We start from the raw sequence: 25674 nt of genomic DNA, 5'->3' as shown, positions 1-25674 counted from the left end.
TACAACCTAGTTGCTCTATGTCCCACATGTCGGCGAAAGGGAGCACGTGGAAATAGCCTAGGAGTACATATAGGAGGATAAATGCGTGAAAAAATGTACTATGAAGAGTAGTTGTGGTTCGAAAAGGAGACCTAAAGTGATGACAGGTATAGGTTGCACGCACCCAACTAGTGGTACTAGATATACAACTACTTTTTCCCTCAAAAAAAGAGGTACGAGTGCTCAGTATCCTATTCTATTAACACGAGTCCCATCTGACAACAGCGTCCATGCTACAGCTAGCACTTCTCCCTCATTTCTCTCTTCTAATTCAAAACTCAGCTGATGCGCGATGGGCGGGGTGGGGATTTGCCGATGGTCGGTTTGCTCAACTACGGACCCACCTCATAGTGAAAATGTTACAACTGGAATAAAAATGCCATATACTACTAATAAAACATTAAGGCCACGAGGGGATGCAATGTTGGTTACAGGAGGCAAGAATAAAGATGCATCCATCGATGACATCCACCTCCTCGACTGAACGTTGGCCTTCTTCCAGCCACTGGAAGAAGGCCAACGTCTTTCTGTCCTCGCTGGCCTTGTAGTGGCCCATGTAGATGATTTCCTCATAGACGTCGATGTGCAGGTCGACGGTTTCTTGCATGGCGAGGCGCTACGTGGCGAGCGTGGCCTCGAGGTGCACATTCTTTGTTGCGACCTCCGGCACCTGTAGGGCCACCAGGGCTTGAAAGAGTTCCTCACCATGGAGGCAGATGAGGGTGGCAGGCAATGAGGAGCCTGGGCGCGCGGGCTGGAGCAGTACGGCAAGGTCGTCCGCTCGCTTCTTGATGGAGGTGAACTTGTGGATGGAGTGGACCATCATGTCATCCATGCGAGAGGCGAATCTGGCGTCTACGAGGGCTACGAAGCCGGCGGTCACCACCAGGCTCTAGAAATGCTGCGCGGTGCGGGGTCGCAGGCCGGCGTCTTGGATTATCTGGCACAACCGACTACCGCTCGCGTCCATCGCCACCATAGGTGCTTCTGTCTTCTGGTCAGTTGGTCTTGGATTGGAGTGAGTAGTGTTACGCAGAGACTAGGAGTAGATGGATTGGAGTGGTGGGGCGCCTTTATATGAGAGTCCAAACTCTGTTGCATTCACATTGTGTTGGCTCTATTCTGCTTCCCCAATGAATTCCCTCTACATGCTAATTGAGTATGCATCATTGAATGTTCAACGTCTCAAGAACTGATGCCCTCTCCCTCCTTGGCATTCAAGCCATATCAATGTAAATGCGGGTCAAGAAGAGACTAGTTACTACATTGTGCACCGCGACCGTGTGGGGGTGCGACGCGAATGGCACAGGCATGTTGTTATTTTTCCACTTTCTTGCTTTGAACTCATCACTTGTAGTAACACTCAGTAAATTAGACACAAAACATGATGGTGACGGACCAGTCTACCTCCGTCCTGGTTTATTGCTCCCCGTCGTCATCCGTGCCAAATTTTTACCATAAATTTGACTAACAAAAGGTTCATGTATGTCACCAAAATTATATTATTGAAAACTATGTTCAAATACAAATCAAATGATATAATTTTTGTTGACATGCACTAACATTTTGTTAGTTAAATCTTTGGTCCAAATTTAGCACAAATTACAAAAGGGACAAATAAACCAGGACCTAGGGAGTACACCAAGTCGAAGAAAGTGATACTACATATAATTAACGCCAAATAAGAGCAAGGGATCACACATGTCACACAAAAATTTCATACACTAATAAAATATTAAGGCCACAAGGTGATGCAGTGTTGGTTATAGGAGGCAAGAAGAAAGCTGCATCCATCGACAACGTCCACCTCCTCGACTCAGGGCGTGTAACACCCCGGATGTAACTTGCCATATTTGTAACTCCAACTCTTGCCTTTTTCGGCCTTAAGTTATGAGATTCCCTTCGTGGTTGGGTTTTGTCTTTGTTTTGCATTTTGTTCATGTCCTGCATTTCATATCATGTCATCGTGTGCATCTCATTTGCATACGTGTTCGTCTCTTGCATCCGAGCATTTTCCCCGTTTTCTGTTTTGCAATCCAACACTCCCACGTGCACCGGCGTACCCCTTTTGTCTCTTTTCATGAGCGGGTGTTAAAAATTTTCGGAATGGACCAAGATTTGTCAAGTGGCCTTGGTACACCACCGGTAGACCGCGTGTCAAATTCCGTGCCATTTGGAGTCCGTTTGATGCTCCAACGGTTAACCGGGTAACCGCAAAAGCCTCTTGTGTGTTGCAGCCCAACACCCCTCCAAAACGGCCTAATAACCCATCCAAACCACTCCCATGTCCTCCGCCGTCGGATCACGATCGTCTAGGCGAAAACTACACTCCATTTGGACACTCCTACCTCCTCCTAGCTATAAATATGTGCACCCCGCACAATTTTCAGGCGAAAAACCTAGATCCAACTCTCTCTCCGCGCCGGACATGTCCGCGTGCCGCTGGACGAGATCCCACTGCCGCTCGTAGCCAACCGCCGTCTGCCACGTCACGCCAGCCCTCCTCGCCACCGCGCCTCACCCGACGGCCCGCCTGGCCCCGCGCGGGGCCCTCCGAGCCCGGTCCCCGCCGCCAACCGCCTGGCTCGCCGCGCCTCCTCCCTCCGCCGCCTAAGTCGCCGGCGCCTCCCGCGCCCGGCCGCTGCCCGCCGCCTCCGCCGCGGAACGCCGACCCGGATTCGGCAAACCCCTCGCATGAATCCGGCGAGCCTCGCCCGTCCGGCCATCTCCATCCACTCCGGCGAGAGCTCGGATCCGCCTCGGTTCGCCGCCTGGGGTCAAACCCTAGATCTAGGAGGTTGCTTTTTCCTCTAAGTCTTTTCTCTGTATCATTTTTATGCCCCTGTTCATTGCATCATAACTCCTTGATCGCAGCTCCGTTTCATGCGCATGATATATCAAAACGTTCATTATCAGATTCTCTTCATTTCATTCCATTGTGGCATGCTTGTTTGAGTTCATCTGGATGCCCAAATCATTGATGCAAGAGTGCTACAAAATGTTTCCTGCTGTTACTTATCAGATTATGATGATTTGTCATTTTTGTCACATTTGATGTGTGCATCATATGGGCATGAGCTCTGCATGTGTTTTGAACTATGCCATGCCATCTTTACATAGGTGTTTGCCATGTATTTTTGTGATCAATGTGGTGACTAGCACAAGCATGCAAAGTAGCCTTCGTGATATTGCTGATTTCAGGGTCTTAGGATTTTGCTATGTCTTGTGCCTACTGTTATTTTGATACGATGTAAACATGATGCTACAGTGAGATCCATGCTTGTTTTGAGTATCCTAAGTAAGGGTGTTTGAAACATATGGTTATACTCTATCCATCCATGCCCCAGTTTGATATTATGGAGCACCCTATCGTGTCTTAATATTGTTGTACTTTTGCTATAAAATGCTCCTGGCAGATTCTTTACATGTTATTCAATTTTGCCATGGTTGTTAGTAGTGATTCATGCATGATCTGAACTTGCTCTTGCCATGGTTAGCTTCATGAACATGTCTTCTTGCTGTCAGTATGCATATCTTGTCATTCAAGTCTTTGTGATGAGTGGTTTGAGCTTGCAAAGTTGCCTTCTTAATTCTGTTTATGCCATGCTTTGTTTTCTGCTAAGTCTGAAACTGTTAATAAAACTTGCTACGTTTACATGGGTGCCATCATATCTTCTGTGCCTTTTTGGCTCATGATCAGTAAGGGACTTTTGTTCTATGCATTTAGTAGATTCATGGCATGCCTTTGTTTGCTATGATATGTTCTTTTAGCATGTTTTTTGCTTGCTCTAAACATGGCTTCCTGATGTTATTCCTGGCATGTTAGTATTTTCACAAAGCCTGTGATGCTGATATCTTTTGCACTTTTGCCATGCTTGTTAGAACCTGCTCTTGTGTGATTTAGCCATAGCTCAGTGTTCCTATTTTGTCAAGCATCACTTGTACATCACTGCCATATGCTTTGTTGCTATGTTGGAGTGTAGTAGCTTAGTTTCTTGTTGCATTCTAAATCGCATCATGTTGTTAATCATAGAATTGTGCCACTATTGTTTTGCTTGCCATTTGCAAACCGTGCATCCGTTTCCGTTGATCCTTATATCGATCTCGACCGAAATCATCTCATCTTTCCAGCGGCACACTTGGTTTGCCAAGTTGATGCCTTGATCATTCTTTTCCTTCCGGAGCACGCATATGTATTGCATATCACATCTCGCATATCATGCCATGTTTTGCATCATGTTGCTTGTGCATTGCACCGTGATTGATTGTTGGTCCTTTGCTTGTGTTCTTTGCTTTGGGTAGAGCTGGGAGACAAGTACGTGATCGAGGAACCTGTTGAGTATGCTAACGAGGATCAAGCTTTCGTTAACACTAAGTACTTTGCAGGCAAGATGATCATACCCTCGAAATCACTTCTATCTTTGCTTGCTAGTTGTTCGCTCTATTGCTATGCCGCGCTAACTACCACTTGCTATATCATGCCTCCCATATTGCCATGTCAATCCTCTAACCCACCTTTCCTAGCACACCGTTGTTTGGCTATGTTACCGCTTTGCTCAGCCCCTCTTATAGCGTTGCTAGTTGCAGGTGAAGATGAAGTTTGTTCCTTGTTGGAACATGGATATTGTTGGGATATCATTATTATCTCTTATTTACTTTAATGCATCTATATACTTGGTAAAGGGTGGAAGGCTCGGCCTTATGCCTGGTGTTTTGTTCCACTCTTGCCGCCCTAGTTTCCGTCATACCGGTGTTATGTGTTGTTTTACCATTGTCGAAATGTGTTGCAACCGGGATGCCGAGACTGACCGGGTCTTCCCGGGAGAAGGAATATCCTCCGTTGACCATGAGAGCTTGTGATGGGCTAACTTGGGACACCCCTGTAGGCTTTTGAACTTTCGACAGCCGTGCTCGCGGTTATGGGAAGATGGGAATTTGTTAATATGAATCAACTGCGTGTGTAGCCGTGATGGTCTCTTTTCGGCATTGTCCGGGAATAGAACACGGTCTCGTGTTATGCTTGAACGTAAGTAGTTTCAGGATCACTTCTTGATCACTTATAGCTTCTCCACCATGCTGTGCTTCTCTTCTCGCTCTCTTTTGCGTATGTTAGCCACCATATATGCTTAGTGCTTTGCTGCAGCTCCACCTCACTACCCTTAAGCTTAAATAGTCGTTATCGCGAGGGTGTGAGATTGTTGAGTCCCCGTGACTCACAGATACTTCCAAACAGATGCGGGTGCCGATGATGCCAGTGCAGGGGATGCTACCGAACTCAAGTGGGAGTTCGACAAGGATTCGGGCCGTTACTATGTTTCTTTTCCGGATGATCAGTAGAGGAGCCCAGTTGGGACGATCGGGGATCTAGCATTTGGGGTGGTCTTTCTTTATTTTCGTTCCGTAGTCGGACCTTTGATTGTACCTTTGATGATAAATGACTTTTAGGTATTGTGTGAAGTGGCGATTGTAAGCCGACTCTTTATCCCTTTCTTATTCAGTACATGGGATGTGTAAAGATTACCCCTCTTGCGACAGAAGTACCATGCGGCTATGCCTCTAAGTCGTGCCCCAACACATCGGAGATATAGCATCATTGTGGGTGTTACAGGGCGCTGGTCCACCGAATGGCGGCTAAGTAGCAGCCGCTCTCGTGGCCAGGTCGACGTGCTTCTGAACAATGGTGTCCAAAGATTCCAGCTGCTGGAAGAAGACCAACGTATTTATGTCCTTGCTGGCCTTGTAGTGGCCTATGTATACGATTTCCTCATAGACGTGGATGTGCATATTGACTGTTTCTTGCATGGATAGGCGCATGGCTAGCGCGGCCTTGAGGTGCGCATTCTTCATCCTGTGCTTCAAAGAGTTCGTCACCTTGGAGCCCGATGAGGGTGGAAGGCAACGAGGAGCCTGGGCGCGCGGGTTGGAGCAGTACGGCAACGTTGTCTGCGTGCTTCTTGACAGTAGTGAACCTGCGGATGGAGTCGACCATCATTCGGCACATGGAAGAGGCAAAGCCGGCCTCGACGAGGGCTATGACATAAGCAGACGCAGCTGACTATCGTACGCATCCATTGACGCCATAGGTGCTTGTGGCTTCTGGTCACTTGGTCTTGGTCTTGGATTGGAGTGGGTAGTGTTGCGCAGAGACTAGGAGTAGATGGATTGGAGTGGTGGGGCGCCTTTATATGAGAGTCCAAACCGCGTTGCATTCACATCGTGCTGGCTCCACTCTGCTTCAATTACTTACTCCTACCTCTGCATGCTAATTGAATCCGGAGGCATCATTGATCATTCAATGTTTCGGGAACCACTACCCTCTCGTCATTGGCATTCAAGCCGTGTCAATGTAAATGCGTGTCAAAAAGATATTAGTCAGTACTAATATACTCAATACTGTGCATCGCGACCAAGCCGGTGAGGAAAACGAGAAAACTACGTATTTATTTACGGTGTAGATTCACTCATTTTGCTCCATATGTACTCATTTAGGGTGTAGTCACTTGTTGAAATCTCTAGAAAGGCAAATACTCCTTTCCGGTTTACAAGGCTATACTAGCAAGTACTACAATAGTGGGCTTATAGCCTGCTTACATAGCAATTTTGTCTCATGCAAGAGCCTGGCTATATGCATGCTCCAAGGCTCCGCACCACGCCCCACCCCTACACAAAGACTGCCACGCGAGTGTTCGCAACTGCCACGTTCGGCTTGCGCTTGGCTCTTTGCCTCTTCGAGAAGATGAACAATGATGTTACTATTTCTACAGTATCGAATCAACTACTTCATGTCCGTCCACCGCGTGCAGGAGGGATAGCTTGTTGTAGTAAGCAAAAGCCTATCCTTGTCTGTGAGCCACCGCTCGCATTGGCGAGGGAGATGGCATGTAGTAGTAAAATCAAGCTTCTCCTCGTTGTACGAATTGACGCGACACATCATAGCACTGGCCCCACATGCTTGCCTCTAAATTTGGATAAAGACCCAAAGTGTACAATATATTTGCTACAACCTCTAACATTTACCCCACCACAAATTAAAATATATATTCCTGTCTTGACCAGATGAGCATGCAAACTACAATCACCAGGATGACAGGTAGGGCCAAAAGATTATTTTAATCAAAAAATGCTTCGAGACGGCCTCATAGCATGGAGCCGACCCTAATGATTTTAAGCTTAGAGGCACGGTACATGCTATCCTAGACTACTCTACACATGAAACTGCCACATGAGCGTCTGGGTTGCGCTTGGCTCTTCACCTCTTCAGGAAGTCTAACAATGATGGTACTACTGCAGTGGAGTAGTACAGTGTGATTATAGCCATCTGACACCGAATGAACTGCTGCATGTCAACCGCATGCGGGAGGGAGAGCGTGTAGTGAAAGCTTCTCCTAGTCCTACAAGCCACCATGCTCATGGGCGAGGGAGAGGGTGTTGTAATCAAACTTCTCCTTGTTGTATGAGTTGACGCGACACATCAAAGCAGTGCACTCGATATATTTCAATAATTTGTGTTTATTGATACGTCTCCAATGTATCTATAATTTTTGATTGCTCCATGCTATATTATCTACTGTTTTGGGCAATATTGGGCTTTATGATCCACTTTTATATTATTTTTGGGACTAACCTATTAGCCGGAGGCCCAGCCCAGATTTGTTGTTTTATGTCTATTTCAGTGTTTTGAAGAAAAGGAATATCAGACAGAGTCGAAACAGAATGAAATCAACTGGACAAGTTATTTTTGGAAGGAAACACACCTGATGGACTTGGACCCCACGTCAGAAGATACGGGAGCTGCCCACGAGGGTGGGGGCGCGCCCACCCCCTAGGGCGCGCCACCCTGTCTCGTGGGGCTCCCGTGGCTCCCCTGACGTGCTTCTTCTGCCTATATAACTCCATATACCCTAAAACTTCCAGAACGCACAATAGATCGGGAGTTCCACCGCCAGAAGCCTCCGTAGCCATCGAAAACCAATCTAGACCCGTTCTGGCACCCTGCCGGAGGGAGCAATCCCTCTCCGGTGGCCATCTTCATCATCCCGGTGCCCTCCATGACGAGGAGGGAGTAGTTCTCCCTCGGGGCTGAGGGTATGTACCAGTAGCTATGTGTTTGATCTCTCTCTCTCTCGTGTTCTTGAGGTGATACAATCTTGATGTATCGCGAGCTTTGCTATTATAGTTGGATCTTATGTTTATCCTCCTCCTCTTCTCTCTTGTAATGAATTGAGTTTCCCCTTTGAAGTTATCTTATCGGATTGAGTCTTTAAAGACTTGAGAACACTTGATGTATGTCTTGCCGTGGATATCTGTGGTGACAATGGGATACCACGTGCCACTTGATTTATGTTTTGGTGACCAACTTGCGGGTTCCACCCATGAACCTATGCATAGGGGTTGGCACACGTTTTCGTCGTGATTCTCTGGTAGAACTTTGGGGCGCTCTTTGAGGTTCTATGTGTTGGTTGAATAGATGAATCTGAGATTGTGCGACGCATATCGTATAATCATGCCCACGGATACTTGAGGTGACATTGGAGTATCTAGGTGACATTAGGGTTTTGGTTGATATGTGTCTTAAGGTGTTATTCTAGTACGAACTCTAGGGATGTTTGTGACACTTATAGGAATAGCCCAACGGATTGATAGGAAAGAATAACTTTGAGGTGGTTTCGTACCCTACCATAATATCTTCGTTCGTTCTCCGCTATTAGTGACTTTGGAGTGACTCTTTGTTGCATGTTGAGGGATAGTTATGTGATCCAATTATGTTAGTATTGTTGAGGGAACTTACACTAGCGAAAGTATGAACCCTAGGCCTTGTTTCCACACATTGCAATACCGTTTACGCTCACTTTTATCATTCGTTACCTTGCTCTTTTCATATTTTCAGATTACAAAAACTATTATCTACCATCCATATACCACTTGTATCACCATCTCTTCACCGAACTAGTGCACCTATACAATTTACCTTTGTATTGGGTGTGTTGGGGAAACAAGAGGCTCTTTGTTATTTGGTTGCAGGGTTGCTTGAGAGAGACCATCTTCATCCTACGCCTCCTACGGATTGATAATCCTTAGGTCATCCACTTGAGGAAAATTTGCTACTGTCCTACAAACCTCTGCACTTGGAGGCCCAACAACGTCTACAAGAAGAAGGTTGTGTAGTAGACATCATTTATCGATTCATTAATTACAATGCATGCATGCATGCCGTGACTTTCCTTTTGATACTTGCATGTGTTGATTTACTACACCTTGAAGTAGTATGAATATGTGAAGGTAAAATTTGTAATGCCCCGGCCCTAAAGCGAGAGATGCTTGTGCACGAGGAGGGCGAGATCATGTCGACGGAACATGACCCGATGATGGAGCTCTCTATGGTCTCTATGGACCTCACCTTGCTCCACTGCCCCTTGTGCCTCCGCCCCTTGTAGCCTCCAGTGTATGAGGTTCGAATACACCTCGTCCGTTCGGCTGATCGAGCAAGGTGTAGGTTTCTTGATTGATGTGTTGTTCGATTGATTTGTGAAGTGCAAGGGAGGGCACTGGCCTGCATGGACTGCGCGGCGAGCGCCCCGGGAACCAGCGGCCGTGCCAGAAGTGCGAGCGCAACGGTGGCTTCTACATGTAAAACACGGCGGTGGACGTCGTCCTCTCCTTGGTGAGGGTGGAGTGCCGGCACGAAGGCTATGGGATCTACGTCACTTACCACAAGATCGTCGATCACTAGAGCGTGTGTCCGCTTGCGCCCTATAAAGGCCCCGTGCCCGTCTGTAGCTATGAAGGCCCGCCGCCGACTCTCACCCACCACATCAGCACCGTGTATCCCATGCCCGTGCATAGGATCCAGTACGGCAAGGTGCTCCAACTGCAAGTGCCACTGTAGGAGCCACGTCTCTTGTTGTTCATGGAGGAGGACGGCCAGGCGTTTTTCTTGGTCGGCAGCGTGCTCGACATTGGCACGCCTCTCGCTGTGTCGAGCGTCTGCATCAGAGCGGAGGCGTCCCCACTGCCACACTACGTGGCCAAGCTGTAGGCAAACGGCCCGCCATGGGAGCCCAAAGGCAAGACCGACGCCGTCAAGGTGGAAATGGAGGTGACAAGAAGCAAGGATCCCAATGACGTCGCCATGCAGGAGCTGACCTTCTTCACAGTTCTGCCCAAGCTGCTGGCCGGGGCTGGGTTGTCGAGGACGGTGTCCCTCCACATTCAGATTGACAAGCTCACCTCCTAAATGATTCTACAGTGCCTTATGTTTATCTTAGTAATATGCTAATATAGGGGTTAGCTTGGCCTACTTTAGCCTAAGAGATGGTTGGTTTTGATGGCAATGCAGCAATTACTTTGACATCAGATCAGCGGTTAAAGTAATTTCCAATAGTCGAATGGATATTTTGTGTCTGTTGGATATAAAGATCCGTTGGGTAAGAAGTATAACAGCTTATATGCTTGTTTCTTTAGGAAGTGTTGCATACTTGTGCGAGTTGACGCGACACATCAAGGTAGTAGTACTACTAGTAGTACTCCCTCCGACCCTAATTTCTATACGCATAAGTCGAGGCGCAGATACCAAGGAGTGCCTGGTTGTGTTTATACATGGACAACTCACCCGACTGCACACCAGGCAGATGAAGCTCTTGTCGTGTTGTTGTCGTGTGCGGCCCGCACATTAACCAAAACCTCGCACCTCTAGCTTATCCTCCACGTTTTAAACTTCTCAATCTCAAGGCCAAGGAGCAATGGGAAACCTATGATAGAGCCAATCAGATGGTTGAGAACACTACAATTCGAAGCTACATATGCGTGTGTGAGAGAGGACGAGTGCATGTGTGCACCTCTTCTCTTCTTGTATAACGTACTAAACTCAGAGTACAAGTGTATGTGGGTGGCATCGACCTAGGGAGCTAGAGATGGTGCGTTCGAGAAGACCCGAGAGAGTAGGTGTGTGCGTGGGAAAGAGGGAGAGAGATGATATGTGTCCATGTAATGTGTGTGAAAAAAGACTACTCTATAGCTCGCCACGAGGCTATTCCTGTCGAATGCCCCAATAATTGTAAGATATGTATCTGATGGTGCCAATTATTGCACATACACAACAATAGAAAAAGAAGTACCATGGCATATGCTACACCACGGCTGAGAACACGTGCCCATGTTACGCCATTCGGGACAGTACGGCACTTCGAAACTAGAACCGTCAATAAATTTTGAGCTTGCGTCTCGTCACATTCCAAATTACTACCACACTATATTTAATTGCAAAAATTTTCACACTGATCACAACCTAAATGGTTTCCCACTTAGGAGTGTATTAGTACTCGGTTATAAATACTACTATGCCAATATGAATGCACATTCCTCCTCAACTCCTCATCCACAAAAACAAACAAGTCATTCAGCATCCTTCCCTTGGGTCTGGCATGGCCAGCGTGAGTTTTGGGTCAGCAGATTACCACCAGGGAGAGGCGAGCATGGAAGCGGAAGCACGAGAGATGTCCCGCCTCACCGCAAAAGCAGCCGACATGTCCTGCTGTGTGGAAGTAGTAGCACAGAGGTCCCACCGCGCCGCCGAAGTAGCACAGAGGTCCCGCCATGTCATTGATGTAGCACACTAGTCCAGTTGTGCCGTGGAAGCAGCAGAGATGTCCCGTCGCGCCGTGAATGCAGCACAGATGTCCCACCATGTCGCGTCGGCCTGGGAAAATGTCTCGCGGGCAGGCGACAACTCTTACAGGCGCATGCATGCGATCATCCATAGCCAAATGGATCAGATCTCTGGCTGGACGAGGTTGCAGGATGACATGAAAGCCTCGTTTGAACAGGCTACCGGCGTCCTCCAGCAACTACGGGAGGGCAATGCAAAGCTCCGGGCCGGAAGGGCGAAGCAGGCGGAGGAGATCGCAACCTTGTTGAAGAGGAGAGACGTCATCGTCAAGATACTTATGGACGAGAATGCCATGCTCTGCATCGAGCGTGAAAGGTTGGTGAAGGATTCCTTGGATGCTTCCAAGAAGCGTGTTAAGGAGATCAAACTGATGAAAGAGATCATCGCCGCTCGTCGCGGGAACTAGTCTCCGCGACCTGTAGTGCATCAAGAAAGTAGAGGTCAGCGAGCCAGGTCGTTGTATGTGTCTTCCTTCTTCTTTTTCCCTTGTGTATTTTGGGCGTATCTGCATGTGGTTTTTTTAATTGTCTTCCTAATTATGTAAGACAATTATTATCCACTACTGTCATCCTTATATATTCATCAATATTGCTATGAGTCGCAGTAGATGCTATATAGGTCTGTCGCATCTTACATCAAGATCCATGCAAAATTTTCTTTTTAGATTTTCTTTTTCCTCTCTTAAATCTCAGTCGAGTGATACATAGCCACGCCATTAAACAGGGGCTCGGGCACCATTAATGGAGACCTTAGGAGAGAGGTGGGTGGCAGACGGAGGTCAAAGGGCTCTCCTCCCGATAAGTACGCACAGGGGTCTGATCGCACGCCTCCTGTACTCAAATAGCTACCCTGCAAGGCGCCTCCTAGCTAATAAAAAATGACACGTGGCGGCACGTAAATGGTAAGTAGAACGCCCACGGTTTCAATAATACTTGTGTTTCCGATTGTAATGTGACAGCACTTGTTCCAAATGACTTTGTTGATTGTTAATGTGTGCGCCTTCGCAAATCGGACATCAAAATTACCACAACATGTTGGTGCCATGCCATGACACGAAGCCATGTTTCATGATTTTCATGTGTGTTTTGGATTTACAGGAATTAAAAACCAAGTTTCTCAATGTTTCCAGCCGAGCCACGACATCCAGATGATTGAATTTCATTCCCTTTTCTTGCATGGGACCTAGAAATTTACCCGAGGACACACATGTGATTTTTCAACCAACTTTGGTGCACTAGAGCATGTGCTTGTAGTTCAAATTTGAATTATGCACATTAAAGGACCAGAAACTCAATTAATGTATAAAAAAGGACGAATGAACCCGGAATAATTCCAAAATTTAACACGACACTCTTATAGATCTATGTTGCCTCTGTAAAGAAAATCAAGGGGGGCACCCTATATCGTTCCATAAACAAAGGTGACATGTTCCCTCTCCAAACCATGATCATTATTGAGAGAAGATACGGTTTGCAAGAAGCTTATACCAAAATTTGTTACAATTCGGCCAAATATTTTACCACAGCATGTTAGTACCATGACGTGACAACATGCCAAGTTTCATGATTTTTAGGCATGTTTTGGATTTACAAGAATTTTAAAACCAAGTTTCTCAATGTTCTCAGCCGAGCCATGACGCCCAGATGTTTGAATTTCATTCCCATTTCTTGCATGGGACATAGAAATTCACCCGAGTACACACATGTTATTTTTCAACCAACTTTGGTGCATGGAGCGTGTGCTTGTAGTTCAAAATTGAATTATGCACATTAAATGGCTAGAAATTCAATTAATGTATAAAAAGGCCAAACAAACCCAGACTAATCCCAAAATTTAACACGACACTCATATAGTTCTATGTTGCCTCTATAAAGAAAATCAAGGGGCAGCGGATATAGCTACGCACACAAAGGTGACACGTTCCCTCTGAGAACCACGAGCCTTCTTGAGAGAAGCTCCGGTTTGCAAGAAGCTTATACCAAAACTTGTTCCAATCCGGCCATGTTTTTTACCACAACATGTTAGTTCCATGACATCACACCATGCCAAGTTTCATGATTTCCAAGCGAGTTTTGGATTTACAGGAATTTAAAAACCAAGTTTCTCAATGTTCTCGGCCGAATCACGATGCCCAGATGTTTGAATTTCATTCCCATTTCTTGCATGGGACCTAAAAATTCACCCAAGGACACACATGTGATTTTTCAACCAACTTTTGTGCACCGAAGCTTGTGCTTGTAGTTCAAATTTGAATTATGCACATTAAATGTCAAAACACTCAATTAATAGGTAAAAAAGGCCAAACGAACCCAGAATAATTCCAAATTTTAACAAAATGTAAACTTAATTAATATCTTCTCTATGTGGGGCATTTAACAAATGTCCATTATATATGTTTTCTACCCTATTCAAATTTAGTTGATATGCCAATTTGATGCTCTCACATAATCTATTATTGGCACTATAGGGGATGTTGATTCCTATCAACTACCATATCATAAAGGTTAAAACAGGTACATAATCATCTTCTCCGTTTTGCATAGTGCACTACCAACCCCTATACGATGGTGCACATGAAACAGTTGATACGAGTTTTATGTAAACCAGAGGCTTAAAGTTGATTTTCATATTGTTTGAAATTCTGTCAAATAAAGATTTTTCTTTAAGAATATTGTTTGTTGATGTTGTCGGATGTGTGTATGAAAGATGTTTTCCCTCCCATTGCAATGCACGTGCTTGTTTTGCTAGTGTATAAAAAAGTCCTAATAAACCTAGAATAATTCCAAAATTTAACAGGGCACTCATATAGTTCTATGTTGCCTCTGTAAATAAAATCAGGGGGAGGCAGCATATATTGTTTCGGAGACAAAGGTGACATGTTCCCTCTCGGAAACATGAGGCTTGTTGAGAGAATCTCTAGTTTTGCAAGAAGCTTATACCAAAACTTGTCCCAATTCAGCCAAAAATTAGACATATGAAAATAGGGTTTAGATTATCCCAAACATCTCGCTACCTAGACCAATGTACTATGATTTGAATTGAACATAATATGGATACAAATATTTGAATTGGAGATCGTCTAGTACATGTAGTTCATAGTGAAATATGATTACTGCTATACGCATGTTTTTTGTTGTCAAGATAATATTTAAAGTGTGGTATAACTTGATAATAATCGTATTCAAATAAGGAAAATTGATTCAAATTTAGTCCATATGGTAGACGACAATATATATGTTCATAGGGTGGAGTAAAATGTTCATATATGATGGGTGATCAAAATTTAGGACTACATCCATTATAAACTACAAGGTCACCTAACGATATATTCGAATTCAACATAACGTGGATTCAAATATAGAAATTCGAGATCCTAGCATTTGTAATCATATAAAGAGGGACATGACTCTTTCTTGTGGTGGGAATTGATTTGTTTTTTGTTGTTGTTGAGGGAAGTGCGAATTGATTTGGTACTATACAGGGTAATCTTGTTCTCCTAATTTTTTTACATTTTTCTTGTAGTTTTTTTCAATGGAATTTATAGCAATATAGTAAAAGGGGACATGACTCTCTTTTGTCTTCTATGAATTGTTTTTTTGGTACACGTTAAGTTTGTTCCGTCGAACATGGGATCCGTGACATGTTATCCCGAAATTTTCAAGCTCGAGTATCTTTTGTCTCATCTGCTGTGAAACTCCTCACTCTTCAACCCACACTGCGCCTTGTTATCCTGAAATTTCGATGTGGGCGAAAACTGCCTCCTCATCCGAAATAGCTCCCGCAGCCTAGACACGGAAATGCCCCCTCTATCCCTCAGCCGGAAATGTCGGCTCGACGTCGCGTGGTCAAAACTGGTGGGGGTACGCTGGTAACTTACCCTACATTTCAGATAAGCGCATACCTAAGCCATGGCTCCCCTCTACCTTCCCCTTTGTCCCCTTCCCCCTCCATTAGTACACTGAGGCCGCCAAAACCCGCGAAACCCCACGCTCCTCCGTCGGCCTCCCGACCGCCGCCCAGCCGAAGAATCTTCCCCGACGACATCATCCACCGCAATAGCTCACCGTTCCTCATGCACTTCACCGGATGAGGATCCATCGTCGATCTTGTCGTCCCACTAGATCAGCCGCCACGTCCTCCACCTCCAAGGAGTTGCCCCGATGTTCGCCTCGTCTATCGCGCCACCTCCATCCCCACAGCGCCGTCTTGACCTGCCCCACCAGAACTGCAACACCCTCACTAATTCCTCTGATGAAGCCGAGGCCTACTCGGCGCCACCAAGGAGGTTGTGCACTCACCGCTACATTTTATCTTTTATTCGATCTCACAGGGCTGCTGGTGCTCGATACCGAGCAGCAATGGCGGGTCTCCATCGACGGCGCTGTTGCCGGCCACTTCATCCACGACGTCTCTCCCCCATGTCGATGCTTCCTCGACCACGACTTCCACACCTGCACTAGCTACTGCTGCTCCGACTCTCGCTCGCGCTGCTACTGCTACTGCTTAGGCTCTCGCTCGCGCTATGGCTCTGTTCTTGCTGTCGGTCGCGCTGCTGCACCGCTCTTGCTTTTGGTCATGCTGCTGCTCTGATGCTATTTCTATCGGTCACGCTGCTGCTCCACTCTTGCCCTTGTTCGTGGTGCTGCTCTGCTCTTGCTCTCGCTCGCACTACTACTGCTGCACGACCTCCAGCAGCTATAGGAGTTGTTGCTTTAGCACTCGCTCATGGTACTGCTGCCCGAGTTGCTCACTACTAGTTCGTTCCCTGCTAGAGTGGCTACTGATTTAGATCACTGCTTCTCTACTACTAGTGCTCGAACGCGCTAAGCTTCTATTGCAATGCTCTGCTACTAGTTCAATCAGTTTCGACAGTAAAAATTCAGTTTTGCCCTAAACTTCAGATTGACATTTTCTGTCTTGTCCTGCTTCAGCCTCGCCACCATACACCTCACTGGAGCTGCTCCAATGATAGAACCGTCCATCAAAGTGGAGCAGTACCCTCAGTGCCATTTCCAGAGGCCTCAGATCTTCTTCCCCACCTCCGATAGTCACACCAGCATCACCATCCTCCACGTCCAACCCAATGATGATGAGGTTGACAAGGCTATGCCAAAGATGTTGTACACTCATCGCATCACTTTGTTACTCTGCATTCATGTTGATCCCTCAGGGATCCTTTGGTTCAAAGCGGTTGCAAATCTAGAAATAAATGAATCGTGGTCACAAAGTTATCATGGAGAAAACTAAGTGCTCTTTTGAACCACAATTTTAATCGGTTTAGCAAGATAGCCATTATATGATACTAATGCAGACCAAATATAAGGTCACCAAATATTTTGAGGACAGGCTTCAGCCTGTTGAAGACTGCTGCCACTGGTTCAAAGAAAAAGTTAAGGAAAATATAGGAATTGGAAACTTTACTATGGTACTACTATTCATGCATTTGGTTAGAAAGAATGGAGCAAAGCAAAACTTGAGGATTTTTTTCCTTTGGTGTCTCTTTCAAAGAAAAAACGTAGGAATTTTAATATCCACTTGGACGTCCTTTTCAAATTAATATGCATGAAGAACATGACTAATTGCATTACTGGCATAATATGATTCTTATTTTTTTCATTTCACATGGTTTGACTTTAATTTGACCATATTTCTCCATTCATGTGTTCTTCCAATTCATGTGAACCAAACACCCAGGTTGACAGAAATCCTATGTTTGCAACTGCTCTGTTTTGGACATGCATTCCTATCACTGCATTTACAGAATCCTCCAATTGTAAGGAGCCCTTATAGATTTACTTCCAAGAAAACTCTGTGTGTTACGTCCTGCTCCTGCCTCGCCATCATCCGCCCCACTTGAAGTGCACCATCGACGTAAGTGTTCACTTCAGTAGAGATTCCCCCTGCAGACTTCCTTTCGCCGCCTCAGATCATTTTCTCTATTGCTGGTGATACGTCTCTGTCGTATCTATAATTTTTGATTGTTCCATGCCAATATTCTACAACTTTCATATACTTTTGGCAACTTTTTATACTATTTTGGGACTAACATATTGATCCAGTGCCCAGTGCCAGTTCCTGTTTGTTGCATGTTTTTTGTTTCGCAGAATATCCATATCAAACGGAGTCCAAACAGGATAACAACTGACGGAGATTTTTTTGGAATATATATGATTTTGGGGAAGAAAAATCCACGCGAGACGATGCTCGAGGGGGCCACGAGGCAGGGGGCGCGCCCTGGGCCATCGTGGCCACCGCGTAAGGCGGTTGATGCCCTTCTTTCTCCGCAAGATAGCTAATATCCGGATAGAGATCGTGTTAAAATTTCAGCCCAATCAGAGTTACGGATCTCCGGAAAAATAAGAAACGGTGAAAGGGTAGAATCTTGCCCCTCCCACGCAATGGAGGCAGAGGACCAGAGGGGAAACCCTTCTCCCATCTAGGGAGGAGGTCAAGCAAGAAGAAGACGAAGGGGCCCCCTCTCCCCTTGTAACGCCCCGAGACCGATGTGCCAGGTGTCCTCTAGTTATTCATTGTTGTTTGCCTTGTCATTGCTTGCATGTCATGCATTGCGTATCATGTCATCATGCGCATTTCATTTGCATACATGTTCGTCTCATGCATCCGAGCATTTTCCCCGTTGCTCGTTTTGTAATCCAGCGCTCCTATGTCACCCGGTGCCCCTTTCTACCTCTTTTCATGTGCGGGTGTTAAACGTTTTTGGATTGGACCGAGACTTTTCATTAGGCCGCCTGTCAAGTTTCGTGCCATTTGGACTTCGTTTGATACTCCAACGGTTAACCGAGGGACCGAAAAGGCCTCGTGTGTGTTGCAGCCCAACACCCCTCCAAAGTGGCCCAAAAACCCACCTAAACATGTTCCACCATCTCAGTCGTTCGATCATGATCGCGTGGCCGCAAACCGCACCTCATTTGGACTCTCCTAGCTCCCTCTACCTATAAATATGTGTACCTCCCCGAAATTTCGCGCAGTCTAACCCTAGATCCAACTCCCTCCGCGTCGCCAGACATGTCCGTCCTCGCCGGACGCGTCCACCCCCGCCGCCATGTCTTTCCGGCCAATCGGCGGCCGCCACGTCGTCACCTCCGCCTCCCTCATCCACTCGCGCGCCGCCATGTGGCGCTGCCTCCCTCCTCCACCGCGCGGCCCGGGGAAGCCCATCGCGGACCCGCCCGGGCCCGGATCTGCGAGCCGCCGCCCGGATCCCGCCGCCCATTGCCCACTCGTCGCCGACGTTCACTGGTGCCTCCCTGCGCCGAGATCCTTCACCCCGCCGCCGTCCAAGTTCGCCGCCGGCGAACTACTCCGCCGCCTTGTGCCGCCCTCCGGCCACCGCGCGTCCCCTGCCGGTCCCTCTCCTCCTCGCCGGCCTCCGTAGACCACCCTATCAGGACGAGCTCCTCCGGATCCTCTCTTCTCCGGTCTTCTCCTCTCACCGGAGCAGCCCACCGTCGCCGGAGCTCCGATGTGCGCCGCCACCGTCGTGCGGGATCGGGAGGAGCCCCGATCCGCCACCGCCGTTGACCGCGGTCCCGTGCTGGGCCAGGCCAGATCCTGCGCCCGCCGGCCCACTCTTCTTCCCCTTCTAACCGGGCCGAAGCCCAGGGTGAGATTCTTCTAAATCCCGCCCGAGCGTCCTGTAGCTATCCTCCGCTCACCTATTTTTCTGCTAAGTCCCAAGGATTTCAGTATTTTATGCATTTTTCATCGCATCGTAACTCTGCATCCGTGGCTCTGATTTGCGCGTGTGGCATATCAAAATGTTCGTCTCGGCGAGTACATCATTTTATCTCATTGCATCATTTTCATTTGAGCTCATCTTGTTACCCGAAATGTTGTTGGAAGAGGGCTATGTGAGGATTTGTCAGATCTGTTTCAGCAAATGGCATTTTGTCATTTTTGCCATGATTAATGTGTGGATGCTATGATGTTGAACTCTACATGTGTTTTGTTTTATGCCATGCCATCTTTACAGTGGTGCTTTCCATGTATTTTTGTGATGTTTTTGGTGACTAGCACGAGCTTGCAAAGTAGCGTAATCGGTAATCCTGATTTCAGGGACTTAGAATTTCACTATGTCCTTGTCCTGATTTTGTTGTTATGCCATATGTTCATGTTGTTTCCTAGTGATCCGTGCCTCTTTTGAGGATGATCAGTAAGGATATTTTGTTAAAATTGTGCTATTCTATCCATCCATGTCTTTGTTTGCAATTATCGAGAAACCTAGCTTGAGTCAATCGAGCTCTACTTGCTATATCGTGAACCCTGGCAGATTGTTGACATGATTAGCGATTTTGCCGAGGATGTTGCTATTGATCCGTACATGCTATGTTATTGTTCTTGCCATGTCTAGATTATATGCCATGTCTTCTTGATGGGTGTATGCTTAGTTTGTCACGCCATGCTCTGTAGTGAGTGCATCGAGCTTGTAAACATGCCTACTTGCTAACTGTTTTGCATGCTCCAGTTTTTCACCAAGTCTGAATCTGTTTATGTTTTTGCTATGTTCACATGCTTGCAATTGTATTTTCTGATCCCTTTTGGCTAAATGTCACTAAGGGACTTTTGTTAAGTGCTTTGAGTAGCTTCATTCCATGCCTTGCTTTACCATGTTAAGTTCCTGTAGCTTGTAGTTTTCATGCTCCAAAGTATGCTTCCTGATGATAAATTCCAGACTTGTGTTAATTTCACTAAGTCTGAAACCTGCTATCATTTGCACTTTTGCCATGCTTGTTTGAACCTGTTAATGGATGAATTAGCCGTTGCTCAGTGTTCATCTTTTCTCAAGCATCATGATTGGATGCCTGCCATGTATTTTGTTGCTATGTTTGAGTGTTGTATCATATTTATCTTGATGCATTTAGAAAGCTACTTGCTGTTTATCGCAGACTGGTGCATACTTGTTTTGCTTGCCATTTCCAAACCGTGCATCCAATTCCGGTGATCTTTATATCGATTTCAACCGAAATCACCTCACCTTTCCAGTGGCACTCTTGTATTTCCAAGTTGAGGCCAGGTTCTATCACTCCTTGCCAAATCATGCATACGCATCACATACCACATCCCGCATATGATACCATGTTCATGTGTTGGTTGTTTACCATGTTGTTTGCTTCTTTCCGGTGTGCTTCTTCAGGTTGGCTCCGATAACGTCGTGTTGTGAGGACCCATTCGAATACGTCCGTTTGTCTTCTTCATGGACTCGTTCTTCTTCCTTGCGGGATTTCAGGCAAGATGACCATACCCTCGAAATCACTTCTATCTTTGCTTGCTAGTTGCTCGCTCTGTTGCTATGCATATGTTGTGATACTTACCACTTGCTTATCATGCCTCCCATATTGTTGAACCTAGCCTCTAACCCACCTTGTCCTAGCAAACCGTTGTTTGGCTATGTTACCGCTTTGCTCAGCCCCTCTTATAGCGTTGTTAGTTGCAGGTGAAGATTGGAGCTTGTTCCATGTTTGGAACATGGATATTTTGTTGGGATATCACAATATCTCTTATTTAATTAATGCATCTATATACTTGGTAAAGGGTGGAAGGCTCGGCCTTATGCCTGGTATTTTGTTCCACTCTTGCCGCCCTAGTTTCTGTCATATCGGTGTTATGTTCCCGGATTTTGCGTTCCATACGCGGTTGGGTTATAATGGGAACCCCTTGACAGTTCGCCTTGAATAAAACTCCTCCAACAATGCCCACCTAGCCTCTTTTTCCCTTGGGAGTCGCGCTCCTGAGGGTCATCATTATTTTACCCCCCCCCCAGGGCCAGTGCTCCTCTGAGTGTTGGTCCAAACTAGAGCCCTGTGCAGCGCCCCCTCGGGGAAACTCGAGGTTTGGTTTTAGGTATATGGAGCGCTCATCTGAGTGTGCCCTGAGGACGAGATATGTGCAGCTCCTATCGGGTTTTGTCGGCACATTCGGGCGGTGTTGCTCGACTTGTTTTACCATTCTCGAGGATGTCTTATAACCGGGATTCCGAGTATGATCGGGTCTTCCCGCTAGAAGGAATATCCTTCGTTGACCGTGAGAGCTTGTGATGGGCTAAGTTGGGACACCCCTGCAGGGATTTTAACTTTCGAAAGCCGTGCCCGTGGTTATGGGAAGATGGGAACTTGATAATGTCCGGTTGTAGAAAACCTGAAGTTGACCTTAACTAAAATACATCAACCGCGTGCGTAACCGTGATGGTCTCTTCTCGGCAGGGTCCGGGAAGTGAACACGGTGTTGGAGTTATGCTTGACGTAGGTTGTTCTAGGATCACTTCTTGATCATAGTTGTTCAACCGTGCTTTTGCCTTCACTTCTCGCTCTCTTTTGCGAATAGGTTAGCCACCATATATGCTAGTCGCTTGCTGCAGCTCCACCTCATACCTTTACCTTACCCATAAGCTTAAATAGTCTTGATCGCAAGGGTGTGAGATTACTGAGTCCCTGTGACTCACAGATACTTCCAAAACCAGTTTGTAGGTGCCGATGATACCATGCAGGAGACTCAACCAAGCTCAAGGAGGAGCTCGATGAAGATCTTGTCCTTTGTGTTGTTTCGTTCTAGTGGATCAATAGTGGAGCCCAGTTGGGGTCGATCGGGGATCTGTGTAGCATTTGGGGTAGTCTTCTTTTATTTTGGTTCCGTAGTCGGACCTTGATTGTATCTGGATGATGTAATGCTTTATTCATGTATTGTGTGAAGTGGCGATTGTAAGCCAACTATGTATCTGTTTCCCTTTACTTATTTACATGGGTTGTGTGAAGATTACCTCACTTGCAACATTGCTTTCAATGCGGTTATGCCTCTAAGTCGTTCGTCGACACGTGGGAGATATAGCCACATCGAGGGTATTACAAGTTGGTATCAGAGCCATCCCCGACCTTAGGAGCCCCCTGCTTGATCGAATCGCTGGCGTTATTGAGTCTAGAAATGTTTTGAGTCATTTAGGATTATATATATCGGAGAGTTAGGAATTCTTTTTACTCCTCAGTCCCTTCGTCGCTATAGTGAGGCATCCTGACGTAGAGTTTTGACTCTTCTCTTCTCAAATTTCACTAAAAAAAAATTTAGGATCACGCGGGTATCTTGGAATCATTCCGATCGATTTGTGACGAGAACATTGTTCTTGGTGCCTCCTGACATTTAGGGGTTGTGACAGTGTCCCGGGGAGTTGAGCTCCGAGGTGTTGTCGTCACAATTTTATCGTTACAGTTCTGGAATACCTGAGTTTAATTTCGCCGACATCGAAAATCTCTTTTATGCAGTTGTTGGTGAGATAACCTCAACGCCACCCAGTACTGGGCGGGATTTCGGGAGTATTGCCATAACTCATATAACGGATGCTTTTCGAAGGTTGAGGTAGACGATTTCCGAAGGTTTCTTGGTTATGTGTCGAAGGATGGATACAGCTGGATGTAGGATTTGCTAGTTTTGGGTGAGATATTATGCTTCCCCTGTATCCCCAACACCTGATTGCATAACCGGAAAGTTTCGGGAGTTTATAAGTGGGAATTCAAGTAGCTCTTAGGATATCTTTCCGACGGATGTATGATATGAAATTGGGATTCGACGTCTAGTGGTCCGCCTATTCACGGTTGGTTTCACAGTGGTCTTGTTGTGTCTTAAAGAGTCCTTGGCTATGCCGACTCGGGGACGCTTCGTATGTCATGTGCATTGCCTTGTCCATGATGGTGATGTACGATCGAGCCCGTGTAGGCCCCACCATGAAAACTTTGGACGAAATCTCTGTCATATGTTTGTTCTGGCTTATGCTACAAGCCAATCCTTTGTTTTTTTGTGGTATTCGAGTTGCTTCGAAGTCAAATGTTGATTCCATACCTTTCCTAAATGGTGTTCTCATACTCCGATGTGAATACCATCCTTCATGTTATTCGAGATTGTCATGTTAATTCTTTTCAACCGGGGTTTTCTCTTCAAGTGGACCCGATCACTTCAACATTTGCAAGATCAATTATCAGTTCTTCTCAACGGTGTTTGTTTCTTCCGTCTCCAAGTTGCCTTTGTTTTTCCCACCCGCCCACCCTTGTTTCTTCAAGGACTCAGATTTCTTAATCAAGCATCATTTGATTCATGTGAAGTCTCTCCATTCTTTTCCTTCATGTTCTTACCCGGTGATTCTCATGAAGATTCTAACGGAGCTTCTAGTTCACCATTATTCATTCTTTTTCTTCTCCGGTGGAACCAAGTCTAGCTTTGTGGATCATATCCTTTTTCCTCGTTTCAAATACCTTCTCATGCTGGTGCAATTCTTAATCATTCACCTCTCTCTATTCAATTGTTGCGGAGTGCTGAAGATATCTTGAAGATTCGTGTTTCCACTCTGCATTCGTTCAAGCCCTTTCGAGATTGGTATCTCATTCTAGCCATTTTAATTCAACCAGTGCATTCTCTCTCTTTTAAATCATTTCAACGGTGTTTCTCTTGAGTGGGACCTAACCCACAGGTCTTTGCCCATGATCTTACCTGACTCTTCTTATTTTACCGGAGCTATCATCAAATTCTTTTCAAATCTTGACGTAAGAATGAGTTATCATCAGTCAAATGTCTTTCTCCAAGATCTTCGAAATCCTTTTCATCATTGGTTCAACTTTTCTATTCTTCCTTATTCCGGAGTGTCTCAACAATTCACGGTGGTGTTTCTCGTCGTCTTTCTCATCATTTGAAGATCGAAGAAGACTTTTCTCTCAATCTTGCTCCATTCTCTTCAAGATTCGTGATTCTAGATTGTTGCCATCCTCTCATAATTCTCTTCGGTTGTGAGATTTCTTTTCACCTATCCGGAACAATTCAGGAGTCTTTTCAGTTTGTTCATCCAGAGTCCATCATCCCAGATTTATTCATTTTAGCGTTCAGCTCTCATACGCTAAATCATACCGCTGCTTAAATCAAGGATTCTCTAATCAGCTCGTAATCTCTTCGTTCTCATGTATCTTAACTCTTTAATGTATGTTCGCTCATTTTCTAATCCTTCCCGGTGTTTCTTCATGCTTTATTCGTTCTTTTCCAATTCTTACGGTGGTTCGTTCAAGATCTCTCTTCCTTGTTTTTCATATCAATTCTTTCGCTGTTTTCAAATTCTACCGGTGGTTCATTGAAGACCTTCTCAAGTTTGCGCTATATCTATCTTAATCCTTTCTACGAGAATAAGTAGTATGCCAAATCCATTGTTTGTCATCAATTTAATTGATGAAGGATAAGCATAATGTAATTCTTATTCTTGTTTCATCGACTAAATTCAACTCCCTATTCTGGAGGATTTTCAAATTCTCGGTTTCACTTGATTCATCTTTTCTTTTCCAGAGTTCCAAGTTTCAACTTATCTCATCGCAGAGCTTCATCCAATCATCGCAAGGCTTCACCTTGTGTTCTCTACTTATCTTTCCTTTCGTTTGATCATCCTTTCGTTACCGGAGTTCTTCATGGAGGTTCTACATGATGGTTCACCAAGGATTTAATGTGTTCTCGGAGTGTTCTTCAAGATTCTTTTCTAAGGAGATCAAGCATTCTTAATCTTGCAATCCGGAGTGCAATTTCTTTCTACCGTATCTTTGCAGGTGGTATTATGTCATTCTTGATAATTTGAGTTCATGATTCATGATTCACATGTTGTTAAGAATGAGGTATTTTAAATCCATCAATCTCGTCATTGGAGTTATCTGGGGTTATATTTCACCTAAAGCTTTCCCTAAGGATTAATGCTATTAATGGTGATAATATATGATCCAAGTTCTTCATCTATCCTCCCGGTGAAATAACTTTCTTGTCTCCTCGTTCATACCAATCAAATTCTTTTGCCGTCAGTGGCAGGTTGTCTCCTCATAATTTGAGATGTATTCTATAAGACCATATCAAGCTTATCTTTTCGTTGTTGGTTTTTCCAACAACTCCGTTCGACCCTTCTCCTAAAGATGCCTCTTCAAGCTCTTTTGTGGCAGAAGTTGGCA

The 25674-nt window shown here is 45.7% G+C and overlaps 1 protein-coding gene across 1 annotated transcript; it reads left to right on the top strand.

Annotated features, from left to right (window-relative positions):
• The first annotated feature begins 9353 nt into the window (after positions 1 to 9353).
• On the top strand, positions 9354 to 10273 carry LOC147984779 (uncharacterized). Its single transcript, XM_087541262.1, has 4 exons — positions 9354 to 9454; positions 9571 to 9666; positions 9817 to 9898; positions 10076 to 10273. The coding sequence occupies exons 1-4, from the start codon at positions 9354 to 9356 to the stop codon at positions 10271 to 10273; spliced, it is 477 nt and encodes a 158-aa protein (XP_087397388.1).
• Positions 10274 to 25674: the final 15401 nt, after the last annotated feature.

This window comes from Triticum urartu, chromosome 2A (genome assembly GCF_056163025.1).
Source record: "Triticum urartu cultivar PI428250 chromosome 2A, HENAU_Tu73, whole genome shotgun sequence".
NCBI lineage: Eukaryota > Viridiplantae > Streptophyta > Magnoliopsida > Poales > Poaceae > Triticum > Triticum urartu.
Note: the sequence above shows the minus strand (reverse complement) of the source record. Positions and strands in the feature narration are given on the sequence as shown.

Bases quoted from the DNA above. Each gene is read 5' to 3' on its own strand.
- LOC147984779 (XM_087541262.1), top strand. From the start codon at position 9,354: ATGCTTGTGCACGAGGAGGGCGAGATCATGTCGACGGAACATGACCCG. The intron at 9,455-9,570 runs GTGCCTCCGCCC...TGATTTGTGAAG, and splicing joins ACCTTGCTCCACTGCCCCTT to TGCAAGGGAGGGCACTGGCC. The intron at 9,899-10,075 runs GTGCTCCAACTG...GCCAAGCTGTAG, and splicing joins ATAGGATCCAGTACGGCAAG to GCAAACGGCCCGCCATGGGA.